The sequence below is a fragment of the Mobula hypostoma genome, chromosome 9 (genome assembly GCF_963921235.1).
Source record: "Mobula hypostoma chromosome 9, sMobHyp1.1, whole genome shotgun sequence".
NCBI classification, from domain to species: Eukaryota; Metazoa; Chordata; class Chondrichthyes; order Myliobatiformes; family Myliobatidae; genus Mobula; species Mobula hypostoma.
The window spans coordinates 17,711,166-17,735,278 of NC_086105.1; the positions used below are offsets into that span (position 1 = coordinate 17,711,166).

Genomic DNA, 24,113 nt, shown 5'->3' on the forward strand with positions numbered 1-24,113 from the left:
AGGCAGGTGAGGAAGAAACAAGAGGAGCCAGAATGGGAGATTAAAAAAAGGGGGAGGGGCGGAGGAAAAGAGATTACTGGAAGTTAGTTAAATTAATGTTCATGCCATGAGGTCGGAGTCTACCCAGACAGAATCTGATGTGTTGCTCCTCCAACCTGAGGGTGGCCTCATCGTAGCAGTAGAGGCGGCCATGGACCGACATGTTGGAATGGGAATGGAAGTAGAATGGGCGGCCACCTGGAAAACACTTCTGTTGTGGCGGATAGAGCAAAGGTGGTGGATTGGTCTGCAGTGGTCTCGCCACTGAATTCAATTAATTTATAAACAAGGTTGAAATCTGGCACCTTGCTTGGATTATTGAAGTTTCTGCAGAATTGCATTGCTATCCTTGCTAGTGTGCGCAGCTCTCAACAACTATGACACCGATGTGGGGTGACAAGGATTAATGCTTGAAACAAGTTTTCCACAGAATTGGCCCAGATCCCGTTTGACCCAGGCCAATACCTGCTCCTGATCTCCGTGCCATTCCTGCAGTTAGTTGTACTGAGGTACCACTCATCCAGGTGACCTGCACCCATGGCATTCTGGTCACTGCTGTCAAAGGTCTTTAAAGCTCACAAGCACTTAGACTGCTCAAGTAGATTAAAATCATTACAAATTAGTGAATACCAGCTCTGGTTAAAGACTGCTAGAAGTGAACACAATTGGTTAATAATCCACCCCCCCCCACCCCTCTATGTCCAACATTTGCTTTGGTTCTGGATTTCTATGAAAAAACATTAACATTAGAAATAAAGTTGAATTAGGAATAAACAAAGCACTCTCCTGCACCAATAGACAAAGAAAATTCTGGAAATATTGCACAGATCAGGCAGCATTGACAGAAAAAGGAACAGGGGGATTATGGCCCTTCACCACAACGAGGAAAAGTTGCAGAGGTGCAAGAGGGTGGTGAGAACCAAAGTAATTTTGAGGTGGGAGAGCAAGAGAGACTGGATGACTCACATGGCCATCGTACAATCTAATGATGGTGGAGGCTTGATCACTAAAACTGATCCAATCTAGAAAAGACACAAAACAAAACATAATCTCCATCTGTCAGCTGGGACCATTATCACTTGTTCTATCTCTCCAACAATCACAGACATTCTTTTTATTCTATATACCTGCCCCTCTTCTCTGCAATCATCCTGAAAAGTTATTTTTGTTTCTACACCTGCTGAAAATTTCTCACGCTTCCTAGTTTTTTTTAATATTTCCGATTTTTAGCACCTGTGAATTTTTTTCCTTGCATTTTTTTCTAATTTAATGGGGGTTGGAGGTACTATTCAAATGAACGGAGTTACTCTATATACATCAGCCACCTTAACAACACCCTGAGGTTCTGAATGCAAAATCAGCACACAATGTTTGGACTCGAAGCTGAGAGCAGGAGGACGGAAGTAGCAACATCAGATATCCAGCTTGAACCTGACTTCCAGAATGTAATGAGCAGGTGTATCTGAGAACTTACTTTAGAGTACTTTTAAAAATTTGTAGCACATCACACCCAGTTAACTATGTCGTGAATTATTTAAAATGTGCAACTCCGATCAAAGAGAGTTCTATTAACATATTAATTAGTTGGTTAATTATATCAATCAGCACTGTGTAGCGAGACAAAGAAATAATGCATATGAAAAGGACATTACCTGGTAGGCTTTGGGCATTCTTCATAATTTCACAAAAGCCATCTTTTCTGCAAAGTGTATTCTCTAATCCTGGTATCTTGTTTACCTGAAAGTAAATCATTGATCAATGATGCTACTTTTTACTCTGTGAAATAAATGACAAATGTCAAAAGGTGTTTTGGATGACTTTTCTGACAACATCCCCAATATTTAAGACCAAAAAGAAATTAATTGTCTTGACCTCTGTGCTGTCAAATTCTACTGCCCAATGTTACCCTGAAAGACTTCTTTTACTATGGTGAAGAGATTAGATCAATTGTTACACGTCCTCAGCCATGGTTGAGTGAAAAATAAATTAATCTGTTTGAAGTCAATTATGGGCAAGAATGCATCAAGTACCAAGAAAATATGGAGGGAAGACATTAAAGTCAATGAAGTATTTCTTTAATATATTGTAGGAAATCCAAAATAAGATGAATCTGATATGAAAGTTAGATCAAAATAGACTAGAGAAATATTAAATATTTTTATTTAGTTAGTGTTTTACTGAAATTAAATTCCTCCAGCATTTTTCATGTGTTACTCTGGGTTTCCTGCATCTGTGGAATCTCTTGCGTTTATTATTTATTGGAACTCAAATGCTCAAACATTCAATATAATGAGTAACTCAACAGTCAAGATGCAGGTGGAACTCAGCAGGTCAGGTGGGGAAGTGGTGTGCAGAAGGGAATCATGTAAGAAGCTGGGGTGGGGGGGGGGGGGTACAGGAAGAGTCTGATAGGGGAGCACTGTAGTCATGTCTCTCCACTGCCTCCTCTAATGCCACTTTCAAGCTAGAAACAGATTACAGGAGTAACACCTCATATTCTGTTTTGGTAGTCTCCAACCTGATGACATTAACATTGATTTCTCTAACTTCTGGTAACAGTCCCCTCTGTTTATCTCTCTAGCCCATTTTCCCCTTTCTCTTCCCCACTCTCATCCTTATGTCCTGCCCCTGACTCACACCTTCCTCGATTTGGTCTCCCTTCTCTGTCCTTTTATCCCGTGGTTGACTCTCCGATCAAATCCCCCCTTGTTCAGCCCTTTGCCTCTTCTAGCTACGCCCTCACAAATAACTTAAAAGGCCATCAAAAATTAAATCAAGATGAAAACTGGCAGAACTTTTAAAGTGAAGTGGGTCTGTCAAACTCCTTGCTGCCTTCAAACTTCCAATGGTAATCTATTCTTTGGCACTTCAAACACGCAGATTTGATCCAATGACCTCTTTGCGATCCGATCCACAACTCTGTTCAGGGACCTGAAAGAAGGAGCTGTGATGGTTCCCTGAGATTTTTTTATTTCTCTGCACATTGGGTGTTTGATGGTCTTCTTTTGTTTTAATAGGTTCCTTTGTTTTGTAGATCTCTAAGATGACAACTCTCCAGGTGGTATAAAGTATACATATTTTGATCATAAATATACTTTGACAGTATGACTTGAACTGCCTGGGAGGTGAATTATATGCAAAAACAAAACCCAGACATACAAACAACTGAATATATAGGACCTATAAAAAGTATTCACCCCCCACCCCAATGGAAGTTTTCATGTTTTATTGTTTTACAACATTGAATAACAGTGCAGTTAATTTGGCTTTTTTGACGCTGATCGACAGAAAAAGACCCTTTCATGTCAAAGTGAAAACAAATCTCTACAAACTGATCAAAATTAATGACAAATATAAACACAAAGTAATTGATTGCATAAGTATTCACCCCTCCCCCCTTCAATACGACACATCAAATCATCACAGATGCAGCCAATTGGTTTTAGAAGTCACATAATTAGTTAAACTGAGATCTGTTTTTGGAGACCTGTGTGCAGTCAAGGTGTTTCAATTGATTGCAGTAAAAATACACCTGTGTCTGGAAGGTCCAACTGCTGGTGAGTCAGTATCCCGGCAAAAACTACACCATGAAGACAGAACACTACAAGCAACTCCATGAAAAGGTTATTGAAAATCACAAGTCAGGAGATGGATACAAGAAAATTTCCAAGTCACTGAATATCCCTTGGAGTACAGTTAAGTCAATCGTCAAGAAGTGGAATGAACATGGCACAGCTGTAATTCTGCCTATGGCAGCTTGTCCTGTCCTCAAAAAACTGACCGTGCAAGAAGGGGTTAGTGAAAAAGGCCACCAAGAGACCTATGAGAACTCTGGAGGAGTTACAAGTTTCAGTGGCAGAGATGGAAGAGACTGCACATACAACAACTGTTGCCCGGGTGCTTCACCAGTCACAGTTTTATGGGAGAGTAGCAAAGAGAAAGCCACTGTTGGAAAAAAAACTCACATGAAATCTCAGCTAGAGTTTGCCAGAAGGCATGTGGGAGACTCTGAAGTCAGCTGGAAGAAGGTTCTGTGGTCTGTTGAAACCAAAATCGAGCTTTTTGGCTATCAGATCAAACGCTATGTTTGGCATAAGCCAAACACCGCACATCATCAAAAACACTCCATCCCTACTGTGAAGCATGGTGGCAGCTATATCAAGCTGTGGGGATGCTTCACTGCAGCAGGCCCTGGAAGGCTTGTGAAGGTAGAGGCCAAAATGAACGCAGTAAAATCCTGGAGGAAAACCTGACGCAGTTTGCAAAAGAACTGTGACTTGGGAAAAGATATGTTTTCCAGCTGTTACCTACCCCGTAACTGGGTTGCCAAACCAGCAGAAATGGGCCACTTAGTTGGAGTCTGGATTACTGGAACTAAGAAAGTTCTATTAAAGAAATAAGTAACACAGTACTCTAATAGTAAGGATATAAATGCAACAGTAAATGGTAAAACACACATGTACACAGAACTAGGATAATAGGAATCAATCAAGCTCTATCGCAGTCTAGGGGTAAAATGATCAGTCTCAAGTGTCGCGGAGTTCAGTTCAGCTTAGTACAGTTCGCAGTAATCGCTGTTGTGCCGTTGGAGAGAGAGAAAGAGAGAGAGAGAGAGAGAGAGCGAGCAAATATGCAAATTTCCTGATACAAAACAGACCTTTGATGTTCCTCGCAGTTAGCTTTCGGGCGAGCCCTTTTACTGTCTTCTGAGGTCACCGACTGTGACCCCTCCGTTCCGGATACGATCATCCTTCCGCAGTGAATCCGGCATCCAGGCAAGGGCGGACACACACACCAGGTTCCCGCCGATGGTACCTTTTCACCCTGTGCATTTATGGTCCGTCCCGCGACCAGACCTCCAAAACTCGCACCAACTTGTGGGGGCACACCACACTTCCAGGGTCTTGTAATCTCGTGGTGTCTGTCTTGCCTTAGTGAACCTGCTCCTTTTATCCCCCTGTTGGGGTATCGCCTGTCCATCAAACTTCAAACAGTTCAGGTTCAAAGCAACTGGTCTGACAATACTCGGAACTGTGTCTCTTTTCGTTTATCTCTCTCGTCTCTCATTAACATTTCCGAATGCTGCTCCATTGTCTCACTTATCTCTCTCATTAGCATCAATCTTCTGATAACTTGGTCTTTCGTCACAAGCAAGACAATGACCCCAAGCATAAAGCTACACAGGAGTGGCTTAAGAACAACAAGGTTAATGTCCTGGAGTGGCCAAGTCAGAGTCAGACAACAATCCAATTGAGAATTTGTGGCTGGACTTGAAAAGGGCTGTTCACTCATGATCCCCATGCAATCTGACAGAGCTTGAGCAGTTTTGTAAAGTAGAATGGGGAAAAATAGCAGTGCCCAGATGTGCAAAGCTGATAGTGACCTATCCACACAGACTCAAGGCTGTAATTGCTGCCAAAGGTGCATCTACTAAATACTGACTTCAAGCAGGTGAATACTTATGCAATCAATTACTTTGTGTTTATATTTGTAATTAATTTAGATCACTTTGTAGAAATTTGTTTTCACTTTGACACGGAAGTCTTTTTCTGTGATGGGTGTCAAAAAAACCAAATTAAATCCCCTGTGATTCAATGTTGTAAAACAATAAAACATGAAAACTTCTGGGGGGGGGTGAATACTTTATATAGGCACTAAATTCAAACCTCTAACGGGGCAGTAAAAGAACAGCCATCTAGAAAGGTTTGAGCTTCCCTCTTCCCACACTGCATAGACAATCCTTCTCACCTTGAACTAGGCTACTGATTTTTCCTGTTTCTATCTACCATTCAGATAGTTGACTGGACACCCAAACTGGCCACTGTACCACCCATATCCCTTTTAAAATAATAGCCTATGGTAGAAAGTAATTAAAACAAAAAGCAGTAACATTTTAATTCTTGAAAGACCCCTACATATGCCAGAAATGTCCTGTACAATTCCTCTGCACTGCACAATACACTGCAGCATGAAAACAAAAAATAATTCCATTAAACTAATTGTTTTGTACATAATTACCAACAAACATTGATAAGATTAAAAAATAATATTTGCTTCATTTGCAATCTAGTATTGTTACGATACAAACCATCAATGATGTCAAATTATCATCTTAGGTTTAGATCTTGGCAGACCTTTGGCTACGTAATCACATTATAGGAATATAATTTAAGGCTGGGGTTCCCAACCCGGGGTGCACTGACTCCTTGGTTAATGGTAAGGGTCCATGGCATAAAGAAATTTGGGAACTCCTGATTTAAGATGACAGAATTTCTGTCAAAATGCCTTCATTATGAACAAGCAAAGTCTCAACCTGCAGTGATATTAAAATGTTTTATGAATTATGTCATTACACGGCAGCTCGGGTTCTGAAGGGTTACTTTAGCCTATTACCAGCTTTTGAAGTTTGATGTGTCTGGCAAAAGCAAAACTCAGAACATTATTGTAAACAAAGGCAAGACCTGTCATAACTCCGGAGAAAATTACCTTCTGATGGAGTCGGAGTTGATCAAACATTTCCTTTTGAAGGCACCTGTCATCATCAAGTTCATCTGATGTGAAACAAAGCAACAAGTCCCAGTGTTCAGCTCCTAAAAAGAAAGCAATCATTATCAAGTCTGTTGTCAACAATCTCCTGACACCAGTTCGAAGCATCTCATGAACCGTGCTACTCTTAAAGGAGCTCTAAATCTGTATATGTTGCCATTATTAGTAAACCAGACTAGTACAGTGCTCTGTACAAATGGAGCAACAGCCATACTTTTCCTCAACCAATCAAAATCCTGACCGTACCATGAACCATCTTAGATGGTAAAGAAATGAGTGGCACAATGGGGCAGTCAATAAGGCAAATGCCTCACAACTCCAGTAAAGCATGTTCGATCCTGTCTCCTGGTGCCATCTCTGGAGTTTGCACATTCTCATGTCCTGAGATCGTTCAAATCAAATCAAATTTAATTATCATTCAAGCCATACATGGATAGGTCTGAATGAGACAGCACTCCTCTGGGTCCAAGGTACAAAAATGTAAGTGCATTCAAAATAGTGAGAAAGGGGGGAAAAAAAATAACATAGTTAGGTAAGAAAACACATTTTTAGTCCAAGATCCTGAGCGACAGGACCTGAAAGTTGACGGTTCTCAGCAGTCCAGCCTGCAATTCCACTGATCCAATATGGGAGGGCAGCACCAGTGGGAGAGGCTACCTGCAACTGAGCCCAGAAGCCATGCGACAATGCAAGCCTTCCGCTTGAACCCTCGTCCTTGCTACAACTGAGGCAACACTGCTGCCGTGCTGCCTGTCTCTCTCCACCAAACATTCCGATCGGTTGGTTAATTAGCCATTGTAAATTCCCCAGAGTGTGTGCAGCCGAAGTGGATAAAGCGTTAGGAAGAACATGGGGAGAATAAAATGGGTGAGGGTGGGATTAGTATAAATAATGGTAGTTAGTAAGGACTTGAATTGATGTTCTATGACCCTATGACTTGGTGAGCCAGGGGGCCTGTCTACGTGCTGTACCTTTGTGACTCTGTATCAGTTGGAATACAATTCAGTGACATATAATGTTTTCTCATGACAGAGAAGGGTATTCTGACCAAACTGGTTTATAGAGCAATCTTATCCCCCTGGAACCTGCGCTCCCACCAGTATCTATACTTGGATAATTTTACAGTGGCCTAGTAAGCTTCAAACCAGTACATCTTTGGGATGCATGAGGAAGCTGGAGCACCCAGGAGACACCCGTGAAGCCACGGGAAGAATTTGCAAACTCAGCACTGGAAGTCAGAATCAAACCTGGATCACGGCAGCTGGGAGAATGCTGTACCACCACATGTTCAAAATGTAATAACATTGAAAAATTGATTAAATGGGAGGCAAAGGGGACAATGAAACTTAATTATAGATTTTTTTTATAATACCCATAACTTAATAATTTTTATAATGTAATTATAATGCAAAGAAATGGAATGCCATATTAAAACAAAATGCTCAGTGCTAGAGGGATCATTTGACAGTAATTAAGACATCAAACTGCTGAAGGATTCAGTTACATCTTAATCAAAAGCCTTAACTATTCCTGCACTGTTAATTGTTTCTTATGGCCTGCCATTCCAACTTTAAGCATGTCATGTTTCAGAATGGTCAGTGACTCTGCAGGATATAGTGAGAACAAAATTTCTGAAAGAGTAGGGCAACTGAATTTTTTTTTTCAATTATTGCATTTTAACTCCATGTACGGATGTCAGAAATTGGCTCTGCAATATTTCCTTCCCAAAAAACAGCAAGTGCTTATAACCTGAATATATGTCAAAAGCAAGCCAGTAATAGGAGATCATCTGTGAATCACTTGGACAACAGCTGAGTTATACAATTCAATTATAATGAAATTCAGATGAGACCGTCTGAAGCTCCCGACCTATTCTAAGCGAACAGCTAGACTTCTGGGACAGTCAGCACATCTTTGTCAAGGGCATATCATGCCTTACGAGCCTGACTGAATTCTTTGAGGATGTAACAAAACACATTGAAGGTAGAGCAGTGGATATAGCGTATATGGATTTCAGAAAGGCATTTGATAAGGTTCCCTGTGTAAGGCTCATTCAGAAAGTAAGGAGACATGGGATCAAAGGCGTCCTTGCTTTGTGGATCCAGAATTGGCTTGACCACAGAAGGCAAAGGACAATTGTGGATGATTCATATTCTGCATGAAGGACGGTGACCAGTGGTGTTCTGCAGGGATCTGTTCTGGAACCCCTCCTCTTTGTGATTTTTATCGATAACCTGGATGAGGAAGTAGAAGGGTGGGTTAGTAAGTTTGCTGATGGCACAAAAGTTGGGGGTGTTGTGGATAATCTGGAGGGTGACGGAGGTTACAACGCAACATTGATAGGATGCGGAACTGGGCTGAGAATTAACAGATGGAGTTCAAACCAGGAAAGTGTGAAGTGGTTCATTTCATTAATAGTAATAATATTAATGGTAAGACGCTTGGCAATGTGGAGGATCAGCAAGATCTTGGGGTTCGTGTCCATAGGACACTCAAAGTTGCTGCGCAGGTTGACTGTTGTTAAGGCGGCGTATGGTGTGTTGGCTTTCATCTACTATGGGATTGAGTTCAAGAGCTGTAAGGTAATGTTACAGCTATAAAGACATTAGTAAGACCCCACATTGTGTACTCTGTTCAGTTCTGGTCACCTCATTACAGGAAGGATGTGGATACTATACAGAGAGTGCAGAGGAGATTTACAAGAATGTTGCCTGAATTGGAGAGCATACCTTATAAGAATAGGTTGAGTGAACTCGGCCCTTTCTCCTTGGAGCGACAGAGAATGAGAGGTGACCTGATAGTGGTGTACAAGATGATGAGAAGCATTGATTGTGTGGATAGCCAGAGGCTTTTTCCCAGGGCTGAAATGGCTAACCCGAGAGGGCACAGATTTAAGGTGCTTGGAAGTAGGTACAGAGGAGATGTCAGGAGTAAGTTTTTCCACACAGAGAGTGGTGGGTACATGGAATGCACTGCCAGTGAAGGTGGTAGAGGTGGATTCAATAGGGTCTTTTAAGAGACTCTTAGAAAGGTACATGGATCTTAGAAAAATGGAGGGCTATAGGGTACGGTAATTCTAGGCGGTTTCTAGAGTAGGTTAACAACAGGAATTCTTCAGATGCTGGAAATTCAAGCAACACACATCAAAGTTGCTGGTGAACGCAGCGGGCCAGGCAGCATCTCCAGGAAGAGGTACAGTCGACGTTTCAGGCCAAGACCCTTCGTCAGGACTAACTGAAGGAAGAGTTAGTAAGAGATTTGAAAGTGGGAAGGGGAGGGGGAGATCCAACATGATAGGAGAAGACAGGAGGGGGAGAGATGGAGCCAAGAGCTGGACAGGTGATTGGCAAAGGGGATATGAGAGGATCATGGGACAGGAGGTCCGGCCCTTGTCTTTCTCCCTGGACCTCCTGTCTCATGATCCTCTCATATCCCCTTTGCCAATCACCTGTCCAGCTCTTGGCTCCATCCCTCCCCGTCCTGTCTTCTCCTATCATTTTGGATCTCCCCCACCCCCTCCCACTTTCAAATCTCTTACTAACTCTTCCTTCAGTTAGTCCTGACAAAGGGTCTCGGCCTGAAACGTCGACTGTACCTCTTCCTAGAGATGCTGCCTGGCCTGCTGAATTCACCAGCAACTTTGATGTGTGTTGCTGGAGCTGATTAAACTTTGATTTCTGAATAATAAAGCTCTCCTAGGTTCTGTCTTGGAACCATTACATTTATAAGCATATATACAGACTTCCATCAGCAACACCTCACTAAATATTGACTGAACTTGTGCACCACCAGACAATATCCATTGAATTTCTTGAAGAAAACCCAAAATATACGATAACTATTTGTAACATGGCAATTTCATTCAGACCTTTGTTGGATTTCATTTGGGCAACTATTATGTCCCCATGCTTTGGTAATTAACTGTGGGAATAAAGGCTTCAAAGTATATTTTGGAGTTTGTCTTGGGGATCATAATCTTCTTCAATAGCTTATAAAAACTACAGCCAAAATAAAGGGCCTAAAATTTGAGGCCCAGATTAGTGAGGATCAGTTATTACAGTGTGCATAGTTTAACCATTGTTTACTTAGTGCAGAGGGTGGAGGTGAATATGTCAGACGATAGGAGCAGTAACAGTGCATTCATATTTTGTGGATATACTGTACAACCAAATTATCACAGAACTTTTGAAACTGACATGTACCATCTAGCTCTGTCCACACATCAATTATACCACCACCTCCCAAACAGGAACCAGTAATAATTAGAGACTAGAAAACGTAAAATCCGTTCAATGACAAAAGACCTCCAGAAGCTCCCCGAATGGAGACACAATTCTAGGGAGCCCATTAGCAGCCAAGGCATCCCAAACAGAACTCTAATTTAAAGACAGGTGAACCAGAATCAGGTTTATTGTCACTTAATGTGCATTTGTTGCTTAAAACAAAAAATAAAATTAATAAGTTACTAAAAAAGTAAATAGTGCAAAATGAAGGATAGTGAGGTAGTGTTGGGTTCATGGACATTCAGAAATCTGATGGCAGAGGGGAAGAATTTGTTCCAAAAATGTTGAGAGTGTGCATCTTCAGACTCCTGTACCTCCTCCTGATGGTACAATGAGAAGAATATGACGAGGGCTCAAAATAATAGCTGCCATCGTCTTGAAAATATCTTGATGGTGGAAAGGTTTGTTCTTGTGATAGAGGTGGCTGAGTGTGAACCCTCTGCAGCCTCTTGATTTTGTGCATTAGTGCTTCCATGCCAGGCAGTGGTGCAACCGGGGAGAGAGCTCTCCATGAAACATCTCTGGAAATTCATTGGAACCCTTGGTAACATCTTTGATCCCGTCAAGTATAGCCAATGGTGTGCATACTTCGTGATAGCATCAATGTGTTGGGTCCAGGACAGATCCTCAGAGATATTGACACCCGGGAACTTGAATCTGTTCACCCTTTGCACAACTGATCCCTCAATGAGGACTGGTGGGTGTTCCCTCGACTTCATCTTCCTGAAGTCCACAGTCAATTCCTTGGTATTGCTAAGTCTGAGGGTAATGTTATTGTTGCAACACCACTCAAACAGACAATCTACCTCACTCGTGTACACCTCCTTGTCACCATCTGAGATTCTACCAACAGTGGCGTTATTTGAGTTGTGTCGAGCCACACAGTTATGGCTGTAGAGAGAATAGAGCAGTAGGTTAAACATGCATCCTTGAAGTGTGTGTGTGTCTTGATCACTGGCTGCAGAGGGAAGTTTTGAGGTCTAAATTTAGAAGCTTGCTGATTACTACTGAGGAGGTGAAGTTTCTGAATGTGGAGCTGTAATCAATAAGTAGTAGTTTGACATGTATTGCTGTTGCCCAGGTAAATCTGAATGGACAGCCTGTGAGATTGCACCTGTAGAACTGTTGTTCCTATAGGCAAATTGCAATGGTTCAGCTCCTTGCTCAGCAGGAGTTGGTTCTCACCATGATCAAGCTTCCAAAAAGCAATAGTCGATTGTATGTCACTATCCATGGGGAAAGGTTTATCAGGGACTTTGACAACGGGTAGAAACTGAGAAACAAAGATTAAAATTGAAAAAAGTTTAGTTCCTATGAATTTGCCTACTGTGTGGTTAAGCGTAGTAATAAGTAGGGTTGTATTTTTAACTGCATTACCTTAAGTGACTTAACGTAAATAAAAGCTGAAGATGGGAGCACCATAAATAGCCAAGCATTCAACCACACTGCCAGCTCGGACAGCATTCCAAACAATCCTTTGCAGAATAGAAAATAGCAACACACTCCTGTTGCAAGGTCACACTGAAGATTACATCCAGTCAAATATCATTTATTAAATGTTATGATTGTTCTTGACATTTAGTTCACAAAGAAAATCACTTGTATTTTCTTTTGTTTCAGGAGGTATAATCTTCTCTAAAAAAAGCAGATAACTAAATTTTCCAGCTGATGATGTAACAGGTTTTGGACTCATGCCATATATTTGACATGGAAGATCAAAGTAAATATATTATCAAAGTACATATATAGTAACAAATACAACTGAGATCAATTTTCTTGTGGGCATATTCAATAAATCTACAGAATAACAACCATAACAGAATCATTGAAAGACCACCCAATGAGGACATTCAGACAAAGTGCAGAAGACACCAAACTGTACAAATATAAAAAGAAGCAATAATAAATAAATAAACAATAAATATCAAGAACATGAGATGAAGAGTCCTTGAAAGTGAGTCATATGCTATGGGAACATTTCAATGTTGGGGCAAGTGAAATTGAATGAAGTTTTCTCCTTTGATTCAAGAGCCTAATGGTTGAGGGGTAGTAACTGTTCCTGAACCTGTTGATGAAAGTTCTGAGGCTCCCGTGCCTTCTTCCTGATGGCAGCAGCAAGAAGAAAGCATGTCCAGGGTAGTGGGGGTCCCTAATGATGAATGCTGCTTTCCTGTGACAGCATTTCATGTAAATGTGCTCACTGGTTGGGAGGGCTTTACCTGTGACAGACTGGGCTATATCCATTACTTTTTGTAGAATTTTCCATTCTAGAGCATTGGTGTTCCTATACCAGGCTGTGATCCAGCCAGTTAACATATATCTATAAAGTTTGTCAAATTTTTAAATATCATGTTGAATTTTCCTAAGAAATTTGAAGCACTGCCATATTTTCTTCATAATTGCACTCACGAGCCAGGCCAAGGACAGATCCTCGAAATAATAACATCTAGGAATTTAAAGTTGCTAACCCTCTCCATCTCTGATCATCTGCTGAGAACAGACTCATGGACCTCTGGTTTCCTTCTCCTGAAGCCAATAACCAGCTCCTTGGTCTTGCTGACATTGAGTGAGAAGTTGTTGTGGCACCACTCAGCCAGGTTTCCAATCTCCCTCCTCAATGCTGATTCATCACCACCTTTGATTCTGCCTGTAGCAGTGGCGTCATCAGCAAATTTGAATATGGCATTGGAGCTATGCTTAGCCTCACAGTCACAAGTGCAAAATGAGTAGAGCAGGGGCTCAGCACACAGCCTTGTGGTGCACCTGTGCTGAAGGAGATCATGGAGGAGATATTGTTGCCAATCTGAACTGACTGGTCTCTGTAAGCGAGGAAATCCAGGATCCGATTGGATAAGGAAGTATTGAGGCAAAGGTCTTGAAGCTTATTGATCTGTCTTGAGAGGATGATCTTACTAAATGCTGAGATGTAGTCGAAAAGGAACATTCTGATTTATGCACCTTTACCTCCAGATGTTCAAGGGTTGAGTGAAGAGCCAATGTGGTGGTATCTGGTGTGGACCTGCTGCTCCGTCAGGCAAATTGGAGCAGATCCAAGTCACTTCTGAGGCAGGAGTTGACATGTCCCATCAACAACCTCTCAAGAGGCTTCATCTCTGTGGATACAAGTGCTACTGGATGACAATCATTGAGACAGGTCATTACAGGGCACTGGTATAATTGATGCCTGCTTGAAGCAAGTGCGTACCACTCATAGCTGAAGTGAGAAGTTAAAGATCTCAGTGAACACGCCAGACAGTTGATCTGCACAGGCCTTCAGTACTTGACCAGATACCCCATCTGGGCTGAATATTTTTCGTGGGTTCACACTCCAGAAGGCTGCTCACATATCGGCATCAGAGACTGAAATCATAGGATCTTCAGGGGCTGTAGGAGTTAGTGTGTTTCCTCATGTTCTGTTGGTAAAAGTGAGCATTGAGCTCATCTGGAAGCAAAATCTTACTGCTTCTTATTTGCTTGATTTAACTTTATATGGAATGGTAGCATTCAAGCCCTGCCACAAATGTCCAGTATCCTTCGTCGATTCAAGTTTGGTCTGGAATCACCACTTCGCCCATAAGATGGCTTTCTGGAGATCGTACCTGGACCTCTTGCAGCTTTCGTGATCTTCATTGCCTCTGATCTGGCTCTCAGGAGATTTTGGATCTCTTGGTTCATCCAGGGCTTCTGACTGGGGAAGACTGAATGATTTTGTAGGGACACACTCATCTACAAGGGGTGATTGATAAGTTCGTGGCCTAAGGTAAAAGGAGTCCATTTTAGAAAACCTAGCACATTTATTTTTCAACATAGTCTGCTCCTACATGTACACAGTTAGTCCAGCGGTCGTGGAGCATACGGATCCCTTTTGAAATACACGTGCATGTAACGAGAGCATCTTCGACCTCCAGGTGGTCCACAGCAGGGGTGATTGATAAGTTTGTGGCCTCAGATAGAAGGAGATGAGTTATACAGCTCTTGTTACATGTACGTGCAGTTCAACTCTGAGTGATTACGCAGAAAGTTTGAAGTTAATAACTCATCTCATTCTACCTTCGGCCACGATCTTATGAATCACCCCTGCTGTGAACCACTTCTGGAGGTCCAAGACGCCCACTTCTACAAAGAAGGGATCCGTATGCTCCACAACCGCTGGACTAAGTGTGTAAATGTAGGAAAAATAAATGTGCCTAGGTTTTCTAAAATTGACTCCTCCTACCTTAGGCCACGAACTTATCAATCACCCCTCATACAGCTGCTTTAATAAAGTCTGTTACAACCCTGGTGTATTCAGCCAGACTCTCAAATGAGTTCTTGAACATGTCAAAGTAATTCTATTGACACTTCTCTGCCTCCTGCAACCACTTCTTTGTTGCCCTAGTTTCTGGACCTTTGCTCTTTAGCCTCTGCCTGTACACAGGTAGAAGTCAGCCAAGTGATCAGATTTACCAAAATGTGGTCTGGACATGGAACGATAGGCACTCCTTATGCTGGTGTAACAGTGATCCATTATGTTAGGATCTCTGGTGCTACAGATTGTATGCTGATGATAATTGTCAGAATCAGATTTAATCAGATAGGCAGAACTCAGCATGGATTCCTTAAAGGAAAATCCTGCCTGACAAACCTATTACAATTTTTTGAGGAAATTACAAGTAGGCTAGACAAGGGAGATGCAGTGGATGTTGTATATTTGGATTTTCAGAAGGCCTTTGACAAGGTGCCACACATGAGGCTACTTAACAAGATAAGAGCCCAAGGAATTACGGGAAAGTTACATATGTGGATAGAGCGTTGGCTGATTGGCAGGAAACAGAGAGTGGGAATAAAGGGATCCTATTCTGGTTGGCTGTCGGTTACCAGTGGTGTTCCACAGGGGTCCGTGTTGGGGCCGCTTCTTTTTACATTGTACATCGACGATTTGGATTATGGAATAGATGGCTTTGTGGCTAAGTTTGCTGACGATACGAAGATAGGTGGAGGGGCTGGTAGTGCTGAGGAAACGGAGAGTCTGCAGAGAGACTTGGATAGATTGGAAGAATGGGCAAAGAAGTGGCAAATGAAATACAATGTTGGAAAGTGTATGGTTATGCACTTTGGCAGAAGAAATAAACAGGCAGACGATTATTTAAATGGGGAAAGAATTCAAAGTTCTGAGATGCAACTGGACTTGGGAGTCCTCGTACAGGATACCCTTAAGGTTAACCTCCAGGTTGAGTCAGTAGTGAAGAAGGTGAATGCAATGTTGGCATTCACTTCTAGAGGAATAGAGTATAGGAGCAGGGATGTGATGTTGAGGCCCTACAAGGCACTGGTGAGACCTCACTTGGAGTACTGTGGGCAGTTTTGGTTTCCTTATTTAAGAAAGGATGTGTTGACATTGGAGAGGTACAGAGAAGATTCACTAGAATGATTCCGGTAATGAGAGGGTTAACATATGAGGAACATTTGTCCGCTCTTGGAATGTATTCCTTGGAGTTTAGAAGAATGAGGGGAGACCTCATAGAAACATTTTGAATGTTGAAAGGCATGGACAGAGTGGATGTGGCAAAGTTGTTTCCCATGATGGGGGAGTCTAGTACGAGAGGGTATGACTTAAGGATTGAAGGGCGCCCATTCAGAACAGAAATGCGAAGAAATTTTTTTAGCCAGAGGGTGGTGAATCTATGGAATTTGTTGCCACGGGCAGCAGTGGAGGTCAAGTCATTAGGCGTATTTAAACATAGAAACATAGAAAATAGGTACAGGATTAGGCCATTCGGCCCTTCGAGCCTGCACCGCCATTTATTATGATCATGGCTGATCATCCAACTCAGAATCCCGCCCCAGCCTTCCCTCCATACCCCCTGACCCCCGTAGCCACAAGGGCCATATCTAACTCCCTCTTAAATATAGCCAATGAACTGGCCTCAACTGTTTCCTGTGGCAGAGAATTCCACAGATTCACCACTCTCTGTGTGAAGAAGTTTTTCCTAATCTCGGTCCTAAAAGGCTTCCCCTCTATCCTCAAACTGTGGCCCCTCGTTCTGGACTTCCCCAACATCGGGAACAATCTTCCTGCATCTACCCTGTCCAATCCCTTTAGGATCTTATACGTTTCAATCAGATCCCCCCTCAATCTTCTAAATTCCAACGAGTACAAGCCCAGTTCATCCAGTCTTTCTTCATATGAAAGTCCTGCCATCCCAGGAATCAATCTGGTGAACCTTCTTTGTACTCCCTCTATGGCAAGGATGTCTTTCCTCAGATTAGGGGACCAAAACTGCACACAATACTCCAGGTGTGGTCTCACCAAGGCCTTGTACAACTGCAGTAGTACCTCCCCGCTCCTGTACTCGAATCCTCTCGCTATAAATGCCAGCATACCATTCGCCGTTTTCACCGCCTGCTGTACCTGCATGCCCACTTTCAATGACTGGTGTATAATGACACCCAGGTCTCGTTCCACCTCCCCTTTTCCTAATCGGCCACCATTCAGATAATAATCTGTTTTCCTATTTTTGCCACCAAAGTGGATAACTTCACATTTATCCACATTAAATTGCATCTGCCATGAATTTGCCCACTCACCCAACCTATCCAAGTCACCCTGCATCCTCTTAGCATCCTCCTCACTGCTAACACTGCCACCCAGCTTCGTGTCATCCGCAAACTTGGAGATGCTGCATTTAATTCCCTCATCCAAGTCATTAATATATATTGTAAACAACTGGGGTCCCAGCACCGAGCCTTGCAGTACCCCACTAGTCACCGCCTGCCATTCTGAAAAGGTCCCGTTTATTCCCACTCTTTGCTTCCTGTCTGCTAACCAATTCTCCACCCACACCAATACCTTACCCCCAATACCGTGTGCTTTAAGTTTGCACACTAATCTCCTGTGTGGGACCTTGTCAAAAGCCTTTTGAAAATCCAAATATACCACATCCACTGGTTCTCCCCTATCCACTCTACTAGTTACATCCTCAAAAAATTCTATGAGATTCGTCAGACATGATTTTCCTTTCACAAATCCATGCTGACTTTGTCCGATCATTTCACCGCTTTCCAAATGTGCTGTTATCACATCCTTGATAACTGACTCCAGCAGTTTCCCCACCACCGACGTTAGGCTAACCGGTCTATAATTCCCTGGTTTCTCTCTCCCTCCTTTTTTAAAAAGTGGAGTTACGTTAGCCACCCTCCAATCCTCAGGAACTAGTCCAGAATCTAACGAGTTTTGAAAAATTATCACTAATGCATCCACTATTTCTTGGGCTACTTCCTTAAGCACTCTAGGATGCAGACCATCTGGCCCTGGGGATTTATCTGCCTTCAATCCCTTCAATTTACCTAACACCACTTCCCTACTAACATGTATTTCGCTCAGTTCCTCCATCTCACTGGACCCTCTGTCCCCTACTATTTCTGGAAGATTATTTATGTCCTCCTTAGTGAAGACAGAACCAAAGTAATTATTCAATTGGTCTGCCATGTCCTTGCTCCCCATAATCAATTCACCTGTTTCTGTCTGCAGGGGACCTACATTTGTCTTTACCAGTCTTTTCCTTTTTACATATCTATAAAAGCTTTTACAGTCTGTTTTTATGTTCCCTGCCAGTTTTCTCTCATAATCTTTTTTCCCCTTCCTAATTAAGCCCTTTGTCCTCCTCTGCTGAACTCTGAATTTCTCCCAGTCCTCAGGTGAGCCACTTTCTCTGGCTAATTTGTATGCTTCTTCTTTGGAATTGATACTATCCCTAATTTCTCTAATAAGGCAGAGATTGATAGGTATCTGAGTAGCCAGGGCATCAAAGGTTATGGTGAGAAGGCGGGGGAGTGGGACTAAATGGGAGAATGGATCAGCTCATGATAAAATGGCGGAGCAGACTCGATGGGCCGAATGGCCGACTTTTTGCTCCTTTATCTTATGGTCTTAATATCACCGGCAACGTGTCGTGAAATTTGTTAACTTATGGCAGCAGTACAATGAAATACATGATAAATAAATGTAGATAAAATACTGTTACATTAAATATATATATATATACACACACACATACATATATACATACACACATACACATATATATAGCTCTATATATCTCTCTCTCTATATATATATCTGTGTCTATTAAGTATTTAAGTTAAAATAAATAGTATAAGACAACAGAAATAAAAAAGTTGTGCAGGGCTTTTTTCCCCCCAAACAAGAGCCTGGTTGGAGTCCCACACTATGATTTGAAATGCATTTGGATGGACTGCTTCTTGTTTGGAGACAGCATCATGTTGTATCACAAGTGTCGATTATATCGGCTGCTGGTGGCATGTAAACTGCAGTCAGGATCATGGATGAGAACTCCCTGGATAAACAAAGTGCTTGTTACCTTAAAAACTATTCAAATATATTGCCTTTAAAATACAGAGACTCCACATTCAATAATTCATTGCTGAAATACTGGTCGGGACACCTTGCACTCAAAGTGGAGCATGTTCAAATAAAACAAGAAATACGTGTTGGTAAGTACAGACTGAAGTGAATGTGGAAGAAGAGATTGCAATTGCTTTGCATCTCCAAAATATATGGCATGGATTTTATGAACAGCGTCAAAGGTGGTGTGATTGCTGGATTGCTCAGGAAGGTGGGAAAGTGACTCGAGAGAAAAAAGAATCAGGTGTCCCTTGGGGCATTTTGGGAGAGGAAACAGGAAAGTCTTGGCAGTGGAGACTTCAGCTTAGCTTGAGGGCTTTGAGTACTCCAACTTGTCCTCAAAACAGAAGTGCCTTTTGTCACTTCAACCCAGTATGATACTCATACTGGAGTTAGAAGGAATGAATGCAAGTTCAAAATCGACTCGCAGTTCCGAGTGAGGAACGCTGCTGCCTTTGCATGTGTAGCTCTGACCGTGCATGCAGAAATCTGTGTAAACATCATTAATGGCACTGATCCAAGCAATTTTAATTAATATTACTTTAATTGCCCACCAATCTAATTTCCATCAATTAGATTGGATTACTACCTTCCGTTAATTAGTTTGGATTAAAGTTGTTGTTTAATAGATTGGATCTGATCAGGCACAGTGCACTGCCTAAAATCACCATCCCTTTAACCTGCTTCAGATGTGGAGGCTGATCCCACCAACCCACATCCCAGGAATGTCCTGACCTGCCTTTAATAGGCGGAAAGTCTGCAGCAGAGCATCAAATCCTAACCAAGCTTGAGAGACCATCTTTTTCTAGTTTTTAAATCCATTGTTCAATGACAATTAAGAATTATTACAGCAGATACATACGAACTTGGAGTAGGACGTCATTCAACCTCTCATGCCTGCTCTGCTTTTTAATACAATCATCACTGATCTGACTGTAACCTTTACTCTGCAATTTTGGTTACACCCAGAAATCTTTAATCCCCTTGTTTATCACAAATCTATTTATTTCTGGCTTAAAAATATTTAAGGACTTCGCCTGTGACACTTTGAGGTTCAAAGACTCATGACTTTGAAACAGTGACCTCCAGTTGATACCGTTACCCAAGAAGAGCAGGGTGAGCTATCCCAATGACTATCGGCCAGTGGCACTCCCATTTACTGTGATGAAGTTCTGTGGGAGGTTGTTCATGGCTAGAACAAACTCCTACCCAAGCAAGGATCTGAACCCAATGCACTTTGCCTATCACCACAATAGAGCTACAGTGGACGCAATCGCACTGCCCCTCCACTCAGCTTTAGAAAATCTGGACAACAGCAATACACGTCAAACTGCTTTTTAATCGATTACAGCTCGGCATTCAACACCCTCATCTCCCTCAGTACTAATCAACAAGCTTCTAAGCTTAGTCCTTTATGCCTCCCTCTGCAACCGGCAGTCAACGCACGCACACTTCATTCTTCTACCTACAAGAAATGTATCAATAAGATTGAAAGCGTGCGGAGAATTGCCAGGACTTGAGGACCTGAGTTAGAGGGAAAGGTTGAATAGGTTAGGCCTTAATTCCCTGGAGCGTAGGAGAATGATGGGAGATTTGATAGAGGTATGCAAATCTATAATGGGCATACATAGGGTAAATGCAAGCAAGCTTGTTCCAGTGAGGTTGGGTGAGACTAGAACATCCTCTCACATCTATGTACTTGTCTGAACTTTTCTTAAAACGTTGCAATCAAACCTGCATCCACCATTTCCACTGGCAGCTCGTTCCACCCCATCATCACCCTCTGAGACAAGTCCCCCCCTTAGGTTCCCCTTAACTATTTCACATTTCACCCTAAACTATTACCTGTAGTTCTAGTCTCACCCAACCTCACTGGAACAAGCTTGCTTGCATTTACCCTATGTATGCCCATTATAGATTTGTATACCTCTATCAAATCTCCCATCATTCTCCTACGCTCCGGGGAATTAAGGCCTAACCTATTCAACCTTTCCCTCTAACTCAGGTCCTCAAGTCCTGGCAATTCTCCGCACTCTTTCAATCTTATTGATACATTTCTTGTAGGTAGAAGAATCACCAAGGCATAGAAGTCTACAGCTGATCTCCTGCTGAAGTTGATAGGTGCAGTAGGACAGAGCAAGACTCAGGCAGAATGAGTAGGTGAACCTCAGCATTGGGGAGGGGGGGGGCAGGATCTGCTGCCTGAGTACTGACATCACACCAGACAACATGCCTGAGTTTGACGTTGCCCAGACAGATACAGGACTCCGTGAATGACCAAGGTTGAAACAGACAGAAGTCAGTGGTTTCATTTGGAACCACAAAGTCCGTTTGGCTTCAGTAACTGGCTACGTGCAGGTGTGAACTGGAGCACATAGCTTTGCCCCCGAGAGGAGCACAGAAAGTAAAAGCTGCACAGATCATGAACATGACTGCTGAGCTCCAAACTGCTAGCAGAGATGCTCTGGCCATAGAATGATTTACAAGACATTGTGGGATAATGTGCAACTCCATTTCTTCTTCAAAGAATCAGCCCCCATAGTCCAAAACACTCAGCGAGTTAAAAGGCCCCAATCATCAGGATGCTTTTAAACATGGCATCTGTCATTCATTTCTCATCAAATAGTCAACTTCTTTCAATTACTACTGATTGGGTCCCCCAGGGTAGCCTATAATTGAACACTGCTGTGCCCACAAACAAAGTCAGCTATACAGCTAATAATCAATGCAGTATGTCTGCTGAAAATTAGAATCAAGGTTACGTAGATTTCTCTTGTCCAGCAAAGCTGGCACGGGAGCCGAGTGTCCCAGAGATACAGTAAGAATAGTAATTAATCTGAGCAATGAGAGCCAACAGGAACAAGGAGCTTGGCCCACCATGTGTGCGTCGACCATAATGCCAAGTTAACTGATCACATCTGCCTGCAGCTGGTCCTTACCCTTCTATTCCATGGGGTCCAAACCTGGGGTTCACAGACCCTTGCTTAATAGTATTGGTCCATGGCATAACAAAGGTTGGGAATCCCTGCTGTATTCCATGCAATGTTTGTGTTTGTCTAAATGCCTCTTAAACATTGCTATTATATCTACTTCCACCTCCTCCTCTCCAAATCTTTTCCAGGTACCTGGCACTGTTGTAATTCTCTTTCGAGCATTCCCTTTCTCACCTGAAAACTATGCATTTAGTATCTGATGCTTCCACTGTGGGGGAGAAAAAGACTATGTACCCTATCTAGGTCTTAGGATGTTAGGTACTTCTATCAAGTCACCCCACGTTCCTTAATGCTCCAGAGAAAAGAACTTGTCTAACCTCTCGTTATCACTAATACTCTCCAAACCAGGAAATATCCTGATGAACCTTGCCAAAGTCTCCACACCATTCCGATAGCATGGCAGCCAGGACTGCACATAATTCCAAATGTGGCCTAACCAAAGTTTGAAACAACTGCACCATATCCTACCAACTTTTTCAATGCCATGACCGATGAAGGCAAGAGGAGCAGAAACAATGTTTCCTACCTCTCCCGTTTTATTTCAGAGAATGGGTCATTAAGTTCGAATTGACCCTCAGACCAATGTTTTGTTGCCCTCCATTCCATCGGGCCCTGCACTGCACATCAGCAAGACCAAGGAGCTATTTGAGGACCTCAGGAAGGGGAAGATGAGAGAAAGCACACCAGTCCTCCTTGATGCTTCAGCTGTGCAAAGGATGAACAGCGTCAAGTTCCTTGGTGCCAGCATCTCTGAGGGTCTATCCTTAGCACAACATATTGATTCAATCACTAAGAAGGCATGCCAGCAGCTCTACATCATTAGGAGTGAGGAGATTTAGTATGTCACCAAAGGATCTTGCAAATTGCTATAGATGCATGGTTGAGTGAATTCTGACTGGCTGCATCACAACCTCGTATGAAGTCTCCAAATCAAAGGATCACAAGAGGCTGTGGAAGGTTATAGATGTGGCCATCTTCATCAGGAGCTTAACCCTTCATATCAAGGACCCTCACCAACACAAGAGGTGGATCCTCAGGAAGGTGGCATCCATCATTACAGACCCTCGTCATCCAGGACATGACCTTTTCTCACTTCTACCACCCAGAACAAGACCTCTTCTTGTTTCCATCAGGGAGCTGGTACAGGAACCTGAAGACCCACACTCAACTTTTTAGAAACAGCTTTTTCACCCATGCCCACCATTAGATTTCTGAATGGTTCATGAACCCATATTTTGTGCTAATTATTTGTTTTTGTAAGTTATAGAATTTTGTCTGCACTGTACTGAGAGATAGATTTCACATCATACATAAGAAATCTGATTCCCCCTTCTTGTTTTTTTTTCACTGTTTTAATGGAGGTCGGGATTGAGGACGTGATTTTAAGTTTAACTCTGTTTGGTTTCAAGTTAGCCCATTGCTTTGCTTTGCTTTTAGTTAGTTGCACGGTGGGTTTTTTTTTTGGGGTTTTTTTTTCTTTTTTTTTCCATTGATATATATAAAATCTAGTATACTATTATGTTATCTTGCTTTCTTATGCTTAAATTACATTGTTTGTAGTATTTTCTTTTTGGTATTGTTATCTTTTGGAATTTTATTATACTTTAACATTGTATTAATGTTTATATGGCTTACCTTTTTTGTATACTTACTCAATAAAAAGATTTAAAAAGAAAAGAAAGAAAGAAATCTGATTCCAATTCTTTGAGGTTTACACACAGCTTGCACACGAAGTGTCTGTCTATTGCACAGCCAAGCATAATGTACAGCCAATAGCCTACTGATTCCTTCATGAAACACGATTCGAGTGACTTGTTCATCTAAAGATCCTGTAGCAGCCAAACCAAA

The 24,113-nt window shown here is 42.2% G+C and overlaps 1 protein-coding gene across 2 annotated transcripts in view; it reads right to left on the reverse strand.

Moving 5' to 3' along the window:
- The window catches only part of cped1 (cadherin-like and PC-esterase domain containing 1), a 279,186-nt gene that overhangs the window by 207,312 nt on the left and 47,761 nt on the right, over positions 1-24,113 (reverse strand). For both annotated transcript variants that reach the window (XM_063057813.1, XM_063057812.1), the window contains exons 3-4: positions 6,526-6,629; positions 1,692-1,776 (exon numbers count right to left, since the gene is read on the reverse strand). In XM_063057813.1, coding sequence (XP_062913883.1) covers positions 1,692-1,776; positions 6,526-6,629 — 189 coding nt within the window. The remainder of the gene's footprint in view (positions 1-1,691; positions 1,777-6,525; positions 6,630-24,113) is intronic.